This window comes from Glycine max, chromosome 15 (genome assembly GCF_000004515.6).
Source record: "Glycine max cultivar Williams 82 chromosome 15, Glycine_max_v4.0, whole genome shotgun sequence".
NCBI lineage: Eukaryota > Viridiplantae > Streptophyta > Magnoliopsida > Fabales > Fabaceae > Glycine > Glycine max.
Window position 1 is genome coordinate 18,085,215 of NC_038251.2, and position 13,350 is coordinate 18,098,564.

At 32.2% G+C, this 13,350-nt stretch overlaps 1 protein-coding gene across 1 annotated transcript; it reads right to left on the reverse strand.

Moving 5' to 3' along the window:
- Positions 1–235: 235 nt before the first annotated feature.
- On the reverse strand, positions 236–10,758 carry LOC102666347 (protein FAR1-RELATED SEQUENCE 4-like). The gene is made up of 7 exons (XM_006598359.1): positions 10,500–10,758; positions 6,168–6,247; positions 5,940–6,059; positions 2,392–2,520; positions 1,239–2,311; positions 837–1,034; positions 236–377 (listed from the first exon to the last, which is right to left on the reverse strand). Exons 1-7 carry the CDS (start codon positions 10,756–10,758, stop codon positions 236–238), a joined length of 2,001 nt encoding a protein of 666 aa, XP_006598422.1.
- Positions 10,759–13,350: the final 2,592 nt, after the last annotated feature.

Below are 13,350 nucleotides of genomic sequence, written 5' to 3' on the forward strand. Positions count from 1 at the left end.
AAAAAAATACATGTGTCACTCATGTAAACATTATTTATATAAATAAAAAGCATAAAACACATACCTTGGATAACCCATCCACGTGTAGGGACAACCTCAGCTGTTCATATCTCTCCGTGCCACCAAAGATCTTTATGTAGTCTTGCGACCATTTGCCAAGTTCTTTAATCAATTCGTTACGCATCACGGCCCAACACTCTTCTCCCATACCTAACAAAGCAAAAATTGATCGATATCAACAATTACCATCCGCTTTCACATCAACAACTTCCTCAATGAAACCATGCATAAATGGCGGAAATTGATCCAAAATGGGGATCATCCTTGCTGGCTTCGGTGGTTCAAAATATGATGCACTGCGTCTGACTGATGTGTTGCTGTTTTGAACAGAATGATAAGCATTAACATACTCCCAATAAGATGGATCACGCTTTGTCGATCTTTCGCTTATTTTCATTACCTTTTTCGGGGCACCTTTCGTCTTAACCTTTGTTGGAGGAGGACACATAGAGGTCTCATCGGGAAACGCAAATTCTCAGAGTTTACTCTTGAAAGTAACTTTCCTGCAAACATCAAGTTCCTTGAATCTTTTATATATTCTATCCATCTCTTCCTTGAAGCTCACTTCGGCCTCACATAGCCCCTGGTCAGAAAAACTAAGTCTCCTCCAGTACATATGGACTGCATCCAGTGGGATGCTGCCACCATCATACCTTTGTAGCTCGCATGCACAAGGAAGACCTAGCATGGTTCTCAAGACACAACCACAACAAGACAGATTGTCTTTGAAATGACGTACGCGCTCAAACTCAACCGAAATTTCATTTAAAGTGTACCTTGACACCATTCCCAGAAGCCTCTTGTATAAGGTTTTCTTAAAAACATGACCAACAACATTTGTACTTGTTTCGAAGGATGCTCTAATTTCAGTGTGTTGCAGCGTCATCATGTTTTTCATTGCATCCCAAACACCACAGATGTCTCCAACGCTATTCTGTAATACCCTTTTCAGAGACCAATGAGCAGATTCAACCCTACATTTAAAACACACAATAGAAAGACAAATTAATAACAATAATGTTCCTAACAATCATTAAAAGAAACTTGACTAAAATAAAAAAACATTTAAATACCTATTTGTTGTTGTGTTTCCTAGGTGCATCACCTTATTCGTCCAGGCCGTGATAAATTTCCCCTTGTGTGGGACAATCCATGTCTCACATACATAGTCAACGAACATTGGCCACGGGGAACACGCTACTTGAAACCTTTGAAGGAGCTCAGGGAACTCCTGTTCTGAAGGACAATCTACCAGGTTACCCCAGCTATCCATTATGTAGTCCCAGGCATTCTTCTGACCAATTAGCGATTTGCACTTTGCCTTCACATTCTTATCTATGTGAAACCTGCACAACAAATTCGTACACTCCGGAAACACAACTTTCACAACATTCATCAGGGCTAGGTCTGTGTCTGTGACAATAACAACATGAAAACGATCGTTTCTTAAAAAAAGGCCTTGAAACCGTTCCAATGCCCATACAAGATTATTCACGCGCTCACCCTCCAGATATGCAAACCCAGCAGAGAAAGTCATCCCGGTTGGTGTCACCCCCACAAAGTCAAGCAATGGGAGCCTGTACCTATTTGTTTTGTAGGTACTGTCTATCAAAAAAACAAGATGACATGTGTTACATAACTTAACTGCATCTGGGTGACACCAAAACAAATCACGCACCACATTTTGATCCTTCAATCTATGCCAATGAATGTATTGGTCACGTTCAAGGAGCCTCATTAGGTGTTGCATTTCAGTGTCATCTCCTCTGATTGAAGAACGATATGCAATTCTTGCATTGTAGATTTGTTTGATTGTGGTGCAACTATTGGCGTTGTGCTCCTTCAATGTTAGAAGAATGTTTCTTGGTTTCACATTTGACTTCGTCATATCAGCAATGATATTCTTCTCATCATCTGTCAATCTCCCAGCATATGGATGTCCAACTAAGGTCTTCGCCAATTCATGGTTGTGAATCCCACATATCAGCTTCACCGTCCAACCTTCACCTCCATGCACTGGTTTTCCACGAATCTTAAAGGGACAACCACATTTTCTAGTGCCTGTGTCTCTTCTAACAAATTCTTTCTTCCTACACTTGTACTTACCGCTCCTTTCACACCCAATTAACACAAATGAAGTTCTTCCTCTGCTACCAGTATATGTATCAGACCTCATAATTACTGCAACAAAACCGTTTTCATGGGCAACCGTTCGAGCCCACTTCAAAACATCTTCTCGGGTTGCAAAGACCTAGAACACAACCACGACATATTAATTTTTACACAAATCATACATTAGACCAAACAACTAAAACTGATCGACATGATTACCTCAGAAGTATTAAAAGCATCTGAACAATCAACATGTCCTTCATTCACACCACAATTCTGTTCATCTTGAAAATCCATATCAACTTCTTCGGACATCGTACTGTAATATGCCCATTGATCTTCGTCCATCTTAATTCAAACTATAACTATCACCTGATTCAACATTCAACTAAATAATTTGAGCAATACATCAACCCAAAAGAATTTACAAACTATGAATATCGAACTAATTCAACATTTGACAATCTCACACAAATATTTAATCTACATATACATCAATATTTTAACAACAACCAAATTCAACTTTTAATTACATAATTTCAAAATTATAACCTACAAAGTTCATTTAACCAAAAAATACTTCAACCTAGGCAAAAAAATCAACACTTCAACCAAGAAATATATTTTTATGTTTCACATAAATTACAAATAGAATTAACCAAAATAACATTCAAAATAATCTTAAAACTAAAAATCATAAAACAAATTACTCCACGGAAGAAGCAGTCTTCCGCAATTGTAGTGTCAACAGCAGAAGACAGCTTCTTTCGTGGAGTAATTTGTTTTATGATTTTTAGTTTTAAGATTATTTTGAATGTTATTTTGGTTAATTCTATTTATGTCATCGGCGGAAGAAAATTTCTTGCGTCGAATCTGAAACACTTACACCATTCCACTACCCAAAATAAACAGTCATACACAGAAAAACTATGTACCTTAGTTGACAAATATCACACCAAAGCAGAGCACAAGCACAACCAACACCGAGAAATATCGCACAGCACAAGCACCACCACGAAGAAAACAAAGAAAGCAACCATGAAAAAAAAACAGCTTTTTATAAATGAAATTGTTGATCAAGGGTATTTTCGGGTTTTTGAAAAATTGCTGGGTGCACCAGCAATGTTGCTGGGTGCCCCTAACAATTCCCCTATGAAATTCGTTTGTTTTTCTAATTCGGTCCGAATGTGAGGTGAGCCGAGTTAACTTGTAGATTTGGATTCATGTTGATGACTTCGGTGTGAAAGGACTAAATATATCTATTTTAAAATATAAAAACTAAATTGATCAAATTAAAACTACAAAACTAAATCAAGTTTGATGGTAAGAACAGGAACCAAAAATCATTTTTTTCTATTAGTTTTAATTTGCTGTTACTGCATTATTGAGAGACTCAAACTTAAAGTCTATTTAGTTAGAACAATATTTGTTGGCAGATCAACATGCTCATGGTAGAAAGAGTTTCATTTGTTATTTTAAAAAATTTGGTTTAGTTCTGAATAAAAGTTTGATTAATTAAGATTTATAAAAAATTTTCATTAATTTTTTGTTTCTACCATCAGTTTCTTTTTATCATTAAACGATGGCATGGCGTTAATTTTATTATTATTTTATTACATTTGTAGTGGACTATTTCCTAACCGCTTTTAACCATAAAATACTGTTTGTATGAAGTTTTTATAAGCTGCAGTATTTTGCTTCTCTCCTTCCTTTTAACTAATATTTCACTCCACTATAGTCAAACGCGGCACATAATATACCCTTGTAATTGCCTTCGATTTGTTCTATTCTCCCTCCAATTTTGTTGTGAAATAAATAAACTAGCGTATGTGGAGTGATCTACTGTAGCGGTTTCTTTCTTTTTGTCATTTTTATCTGATGAATGAAATATTAACTTGTGGCCAATGAGTATTCAATTATGATATTCGGGAAACATGACACCCACTAGTTTTATTGAATGAATCAAATGTTTTCTTTTGGGTTCCTCTACTAGGAAGGAATTTCGACTTACATGAGGAATTTTGATCTTCTTTTTGTATTTGTTTTTAAGTTTCCATATATGAAGTTTTTTTTGTAGCGATAGATTTGGGAGTGATGGATCTGGCGAAGAGATTTGAATAAATTCTCAACCTATTCCAAGCCCAACATTAATCCTGAATAGAAATTGATATTCACACTATTAATTTTACTATTCTCACTATCACTTTTTAAAAAGTAATCCCAATAGATAAAAGGGGTTCTTCTATAGTTTTTCCGTACCCCCACTACTTCCCCTACCCTCTTTCCCATTCTTCTCACCACCCTCCCCTTCCCTCCAATGTCTCTTTTCTTCTCTCTTTTCTCTTCTCCCTTCTCTCATACATCTCCCTTTCCTTCTTCCCCAACCCTTGCACCCAACTCCCCTTACCCAGTATTCTTGGTAAGGTTTTTTTTTTCTTCATTTTTTTATACACAACAAAAGTATGATTCTACTGTGTTTTGGGTTGAGAATCACAATGGAATTATACTTTCATTGTATTTTTTTTTAATTTTGGAAAACACTACAACAAAAGTATAATTTCTTCATGATTCTCAACCCATAACACAATGGAATTGCACTTTCGTTGTGTTGTTTTTTTACATTTTGAAAAACTCAACAGAACTATGATTTCATTGTGTTATTGGATGAATAAAACAACAAAATCATACTTTCATTATGGTATTTTATAAAAAAAAACAAAAAATCCACATAAAAAATGCGATTATGTTGTGTTATTGGATAAATGGTACAACGGAGTCGAATGTCCATTGTATAGTGGGGGGTGAAAGTAAAATAACACCATAGAATCATGATTTTGTTATTGGATAAATAGTACAACGGAGTCGAATGTCCATTGTACAATGGGGGGTGAAAGTAAAATAACACAATAGAATCATGATTTTGTTATGTTATTTAGGGGTGGAATCAAATAATACAATGAAATCATGATTTCATTGTGTTACCTAAGGTGCAAAAAAATTGTACAAGAAAATCGTGCTTTCATTGTGCAATTGGGGAGAAAAAAATAACAACGGAAGTGTACAATGAAAACGTACTTCCGTTGTTATTTTTTTTTACCTCTAATTGTACAACGAAAACACAATTCCATAGTGCAATTTCTCAAGGGGCAATTTCGAGATATGGCTAAAGTGTACTCACATGGGTAGTGCCATTAGTAAAACTAGTAGTGCGAATAGTAATACCCTAGATTTTCTCTCACTCACAACCATAATGCTCAAACCTTGCCACCTCCATTTGCAACACCTCTAAGAATCTAATTTTGTAAATATTTGGTTTAAGGATTGCATGAACTGAGTTTGTTTCATACTAGGGAAGCAATTTCTGCAACTTCTAGCCACCAAAAATCGTTTAACATCTTTAAATTGTTCAACAGGAAATGAAAACCCATTAATTAAATATTTTAAAATTTAACATATGACAATCTCATCGCGTCATCATTAACATGTGACAGAAAAAAAAATTAGGAACTTTGACGAGTCAAATTTTAGTTCAAGGACTAAAAACAAAATTTTAAAAAAGTCTAAAAACTAAAAACTTAGGTCTCATTTGGGGTGGTTCTGAGTTTTTGGTTTTTGATTTTCAAATACAATTCTCAAAACAAAACGGGTTCGAAAAATGGAGCTAGATTGGTTTTTAACTCAATTTCAAAACAGTTTTACATTCATTATCAAACCAAGAAAAAAGATTTTGTGAATTTGATTTTTAGTTTTAAAAAACACATTCTAACCATCACCGTCGTCACCCCGCCACTGCGTTCGCTGTTACCACCTTCATTGTCCCCATTCCACCATTGCCACCGCCGCCGCCGCCACCTCACCCTATCGTTGTCACCTATACCACCACCACACTGTTGTCACCACCATTCCACCACTGCCAACAACTATCACCTTAACCATTCCACCATTATTGTCATTACTACCACACCTCACCTTTGCCTCCTCATCCACCACCACACCGTTACCACCACCATTGTCGCTGTCACTGTTCCACCGCCTCCATTGTTGTTGTCGCTACTACTACCACTATTACACCCCACTACCATTGTCATCACCAACATCATCATTCTAGCACTACTATCGTCACTACCACCACCACCATTACACCGCTACTACCATCGCCATCATTCTGTTGCCACTATTCCACCCCTTCCCCCCTACCACCCAAAATTTTAAAAATCGAACCAATGATTGTCCCAGTCAAGGCATTGGATCAATGGTTGAACCAGTAGATCACTAATTGATCTGCATGATCCGGTTTTTATTAAAAAAAATTAAAACTTTATATCTAACCTTAATTGACCCAGTGTGTTTCCTCCCTTAGGCATGACTCGATTTAGGTCATTGGCTCATCGGTATAACCGTAAACTTAGTTAGGTCGTACCGAGTTGCACCAAGTTCAATGTATGATCGATCCGATATGCAACTCAACCCGACTAGACCTCCGGGTTGCGGTCGAATAGGTCTGACCAGCAGGATCAGTCTGGGTTTTAAAACACAATCATTACCATTCCACCGCTAATATCGTCATCATCACCATTCTAGTACCACCACCATCATCGTCGTTTCCATTATTTCAGCCCTACCACTATCATCATCATCACCGACACCATCATCGTCATTGCCACAACTCCCACCTCGCTACCTCTACCACCGCCATTATTTCATAATAGAGTCAGATAAGATAAAACAATTGACTCATTTTATTTATCTTCAATTTGTAATATCTTTTTAAAAACTAAAAACAAAGAATAAACCGAAACTCAAAACTCAAAACTAAAACTAATTTTGACTTTTAAAAATTTTAAAATTAAAAGAAACCACCATAAACAACACCTTAATTAATCCAATTATTATTGATAAAGATTACTTTTGTCACATTCTCTTATCTCCCCTCGTGAGAGATGCTTAAATTATACTAATACTTTTCTTGTTTCTTATTTCAATAAAAATAATATATTGAAACCTTTGGATAATGGCGAATAATTATGCATATACATCCTAACAATATCTTGTATTTTACTACAACTTGAACCTTCATTGACAATTAATCTTGAACAACTTTTCTTTTGTTTTAATATTACTTAAATGATGTTTTTTCTAATAGAACTTCAATGTTGTTTTAAATAGGTGTCGTGTCGGTTTTTTGAAATATGATTTAATTTTTGTTGTTGTTACCAAACACTTGATGTATAATTTTGGGACCCAAGTCATGATGGTTTTCTTTAATCTTTACTAATCTTACTTCTTGACAACAAATTTGATGGGACTATACCCACAAAAAATACTCAAATACATAATGGGTATGTTTGATAGGGAGGAATGAAAAGGGATGAAAGAGACTAAAAATTGAGTATTGAGTTAGGTTGTTTAATTGAAATGAAAGAGAGTGTAAAAGAAATGAAAATGTTAAATTAAAATAAGGATAAAAATTTATGCAGAACGCATAATCAATTATGTTAGTGTTGAAATTTTGATGTTTCATTATCCCTCTTCTGCCATGCATACACTTCCTTCTCTCTTTCCTTTCAGTTCTTTTCTTCACAATTTAAGATGAAAATTTCAGATGCAAGTGTAAGCACATAAGTCCCATAAATTTTCTTAAAACTTTCACTCATAACAAACAACCTCACATTCCCTCTTTCCTTCTATTTTAGTGCATTACAACTGTGTCTCTCTTTCCAACATTTGAACCAAATGGTGCCTAAGTCAATAAAAGTAGTTATAAGTATGAATGAGATAAAAATAAAATTAGAATAAGATATTTTTTATATGAGTTAGAATAAGATAATTCTTCATAGTTAAAATTGATTTCTTAGTTATAGTAGTTGGAATAAAAACTTGGAATAGAGTAGGCATAATTATACAATTGGGTCTCTAGTTGTTTAGAAATACTTCAATTGGATCCCTCAATTATTTAAAATTTCAATGAGGTCCTCCAATTTTTATAAAAAATATAATCGTACCATTTTCCATTAACTCTGTCAGTTTGGTTGTAGTGTTTTAAAACAATTGGAGGACCTGATTGAACTTTTTAATAATTGAGGGATCCAATTGAAATATATTTAAACAATTGAAGAACTTGATTGAACTTTATAATAATTAAGGAACCTAATAGAATTTTTAATTATAATTAAGTCATTAATTGCATAATTAAGATGATAGACTATTATATATTGGTAGTCTTCACTAAAGACAATCTTGTTCGAATCAATTAATCAATCAAAATAAAAGTTAAATGTTTTCTTATTTTCACTAGTTCTTGGCATAGTTTAGATACTTGTTGATAAATTTCTCAAGAATTGCAGACAATGTTAGGCATTTACAATAACTCATGCACATACTCAATCAACTGAGCTAGACCCCTTTGACACTTATATTCTAATATGCAACTTTGTTTTATCAATAAAGTTATCATGATAAAATTTTGTTTCTAATTCACAAATTTTTTCCACATTGAGGTTGAGAGATTTATACATATCTCAAGTACTACACGTATTATAAGAGTTTATGTATAGAAGTATTGTTTTAATTCTATCGATCATTATTTTTTTCAAAAAAAATTTGTGATCTTTTGATAGTTCATCCATTGATTTTTTTATTTATCTAAAAAACAAAATAATAAATAAAATCTTTCTATTCGATTAAATTGATAATAAAATAAAATTAATATATAAAATAAAATAAAAAGCATCAGAAAAATAAAAAAAATACACAATAAATGAATAAGTAATTACTCAATGAGTATCCACCAAAAAAAAATTATGCAATGAGTTACATTGATCATATAACTTGTTATTCTTAAGCATCCTATGTGACATAAAGGCCAACATATAGTTATGCTATGTCAATCAATTTTAAAAATATAGTTATGCTATGTCAATCAATTTTAAAAAGGCTTAATTATTAAAATTTTAAAATGGTGCCTTTTTTATTTAAAAAGGCCAACATATACTTTTTAAGCTTCAATTAAGTCCCATTTTATTTTAAGAAAAAAGCCTTAATTAGGTCATTTCCATCCAAGATTGATGGCGTTAAATTACAAGTTTTTACAATTTTTGCTTATGAATAGAATAATGAAGACTAAAAATTATAATTTTTTTATTTTAAAATTAAGAAATTATAATAAAATACAATTTTAGAAATAATTATAATTAAAAACTATTGACAATTTTTAAATGCCAAAATAAGTTTTTTTTTTAAAATATAAATAAATTCAATTACATCTACTTTTTCCTTCCCCGTCAAATCCAAATCTTGCCAAAACCCAATTCCTTGAAATTTAAAAAAAAAATCAACCAATGAATAACAACACCAAACATCATGATGTTGTTGCAAGCCTTTTTCTCTGTTGTGTACATTGGAGATATGAAAGAAGATCGAGGTAGATCCATAGGCAATGACTTCCATATGAAGTTTATGCCAAAGTCAGCGATAAAGGTGTTGTTGTAGTGGTTGAAGGAAACATTGTTGGCGGCGTCGATAGCATTGGAGGGGAAAGAGTAGAAGAAGAGGCGATGGCGGGAGCAAAAGTAGTAGGTGGCAAGTGCATTGAAACGTTGCGGCGACAATTTTTTCTCCTTTTCAATTTTGATTCTTGTGGTATGTGTTGCTTGAACTTGCTTGATATTCTAAGGATAATTTATCATATGGAATTGGTTTTCTTTGTTGCCTTTCATGCAAATGAATGAAATTTTTGTTTTTTTTTTATTTGTTAAGTTGAAATAAATATTTGTTGTTGGTTGGAAAGTGAAAACTTACAATTGGGTGCTAAATGGTTTTCACAATTTCAAATAACATGTTGAAACTTTTTATGAGTTGAGAACCATTTTGTGTGCATCTTTTTTTTTTTCAATAAATGGATACAAAATCCTTTGGTTCCTCTACAAACTAGTAGACAAGCTGATCAGGAGTGCTAGCTTGCAATTATTTTATTTTATTTTTTAATTTAAAAATAAATAAATATAGTGGGGTTAAAATAACCACTATTCGTAAATAAGAACCGTTGGAATTTGTAATCTAACATTGTTAGTCTGAACTGAATTGGATGAAAAGAGTCACATTGAAGCATTTTTTTAAACGAGGACCCATCTGGAGTATTTGTGAGTTTTTTGTTTTTGATTTTCAAAAATAATTTTCAAAATAAAACACGTTTTGGGGAAATGGAATTGAAATAATTTTTAACTTAATTTTAAAACACTTTTACTTTTATTTTCAAAACTAAGAAAAAAGGATTTGTAAATTGAATTTTTAGTTTTAACAAAGCACACTCTTCCTACATTGGTAATAACCTTTCGTGTTGTCAACAACACCACAACCGTTGTCAATGTCATTGCCACAACCACTACCACCATCGACAATACTGCTATTGTCGTCATTGCCACCATTAACACTACCATCATTATCATGGACATTAACATCACCACCATCATCATTATCGTCACTATCACCACCACCGACACTAGTACCACCAACCACCATTATGAGTACCACAACCATCAACATTGGTATTGTCATCATTGACACTACTATCATTGCCATTGACAACATTGTCGTTGTTGTCGTCGTTATCCTAGCAAAAACACACTCTTAAATTAATTGCAATAGGATTGAAATTTTTTAAAATGATTTTTTATTAAACTCAAACAAAATTTTATAAATTTATTTTAAAAATTTTGAAACTAAAATTAAACCTTTTGTTATTTTAAAAATTTTTAAAATGAGTATGTTTCTTACCAATTTGACCAACCTTTGTTAGTTTAAAAAAGTAAGTTTAACTCTATATTTGCTTTAAAGAAAATGGGAAAGAGAGAAATAGAAAAAATAAAAATAGAATAAAAATATTAAAATTATATTATTTTATAGGGAGGAGAAATATAGAGAAAGAAAGTTTTTCTTTTATGTGAGATTCATAAGGAAAAATTTCTCCTTTAAATTGACATGAAAAAAGAGGAAAGGAAGACATTTTTTTATCCTTTATTTTGTTTCTAAAAAAATAAATACATTTTATATTATAAATGCTTTTTGAATAATAAAGAATAATCTAATGTAAGAAAAAATAGCAAAAAGTTATTCTTTTTAGATTAAATTTAATTTTAATTAGTTCAAGTATGTTTTTGATTCTTCTAAAAAAATAATGTTTTTCACATAACTCTTAAAAATATATATATATTTATATAAATGTGTTTCTCTCTTTCTATTCCACTCATCTAAATAAAATAAAGAGAAATATTTTCACTTATTTCTGTATTATTTTAGGAAAATCTTAAGCAAACCACTCAACAGTGGGTGACTTCATTAAAACACCCATGACATGGATTAAAAAATATTATTTTATTATTAAACATTTTTAATAAAATAAAAAGTAAAGCTAGAAGAAAATTTTTAAATCAAATAAAAAAGAATGAAAACAAGGAAAAGGTGATTTTAATATTCTAGCTAGAAGACTCAAATATTCTGGCTCCTACGCAAAACCATTGTTTCTCCTTCACACTCTTGTAAAGGTGATTTTGTTATTTTCGTTGGAGGTGGTTGATCTACAGTCGTCGTTGTTGATGTATTCGTCCCTTTGTCACTACATTAGTAAAACCCAAAATGTGTTCCACAATCGCTTCTACTTTGAACATTAGAGGGACAACTTCCTCAATGCACCCCTCGTGAAGGTTGGTTATCGCAAGTGAGACGATGGAGGTTGTTGGTGTGAAGTTGTGTCATTGTCGCTGCATTTGCATCAATGTGACTACGTTGGTGAAACCAAGTCTTTTTCCCTTAAAAATATGAGAATTTTATTTAGTCTTAAGAGAAGATGTTCATTCCATGGATTCATAATTTCATAGTTTTCTTCATAATTTTGGGGTTTGAATCATTGACTAAAAAATTACCATGCCTTAGAGAGGCTTGATGGGTGACTGATTGGGTAACAAGCTCCCACCACACAATCCTTTGATTCCTTTATTAAGGGGCTCTTCATTGTTGCTATATCTAAAGCATTAAACAAGTTTCATGCACTCATGCTTTATGATTTAGAATTTCCTTGTTCAGTATTTCATTGAGTTCAATAAAAGATGGAGAAACTAATTGATAATGGTGTTAATAGAACTCAACTAGTTATGTTAAGTTCACCAACATATCAAATGAAAAACCTCAATTTCTATATGCTTTTGATATATCTTGATTGATCTATGATGATTAAATGCTTTTCATCTATGTGAATTTAATTATATTATCAATTTGGACAAGAAAATGTTTTGATCTATTATGTAATTTTGGTGGTGCTAGCAAGAATGAAGGTGCACAAAATCCGTCAATTGTACCTGCAAGCAATTTATGAATCCTTTAATTTTTTTTCTTCAAAAAATTTATTATTATTATTATATTGGTACTTCTAAGAGAAGTCACTTTCACAATGATACATAGTTGAAGATTGATTCCCTTTCACCAAGGGGTGGACTATGGGGATTCCATGTTAACTTTTTTTATTATTATAATTGTTTTGGAGTTTTAACCTTCACCAAGGGGTGGACTATGGGATTCCATGCAAACTTTTTTTTTTATTATAATTGTTTTGGAGTTTTAATTCTTTACTTGTTTTGAGGTAAACAATTATAGTATTTTGTTAACCATTTGTAAAGACATTTTTACAATGGAAAATAGATAACATTCATTCAAATATCTATATATAGTTATTTGAATGTGATATTTGTCAACTCATTGACAAGTGCAACAAATTGTCACACGTAGTAAAGTACTCGGAAGTCCGAGTGTCGAATCCATAGGGACTTTGTTAGTACTTAGACTAATGCAAACCCAATTTACAAGCAAGAGATAATAAATTTAAAATAACAAATAGAAAAAGATAGAAGATAAGGTAAAGAAAAGATAAAATATTTAAAGATAAAATTATAAGATAACAAAAAAGATAAAATTAAAAGATAGAAGATTAGAAAAGTGAAAGATAAGAAAGATAAAAGATTTAGATTAAAAAGAAAGATAAATTCAAGATAAGATAATGTTGGGAACTGACTTGCCTGGCCTGCCTAGGATGTATGAGTTTATGATTTTTCTTTACCAATTCAGGTGATTCTATCCTACCTACATCTATTCATTTACTTGTCCCTAATGTCTCACGATGACAAGCCTATT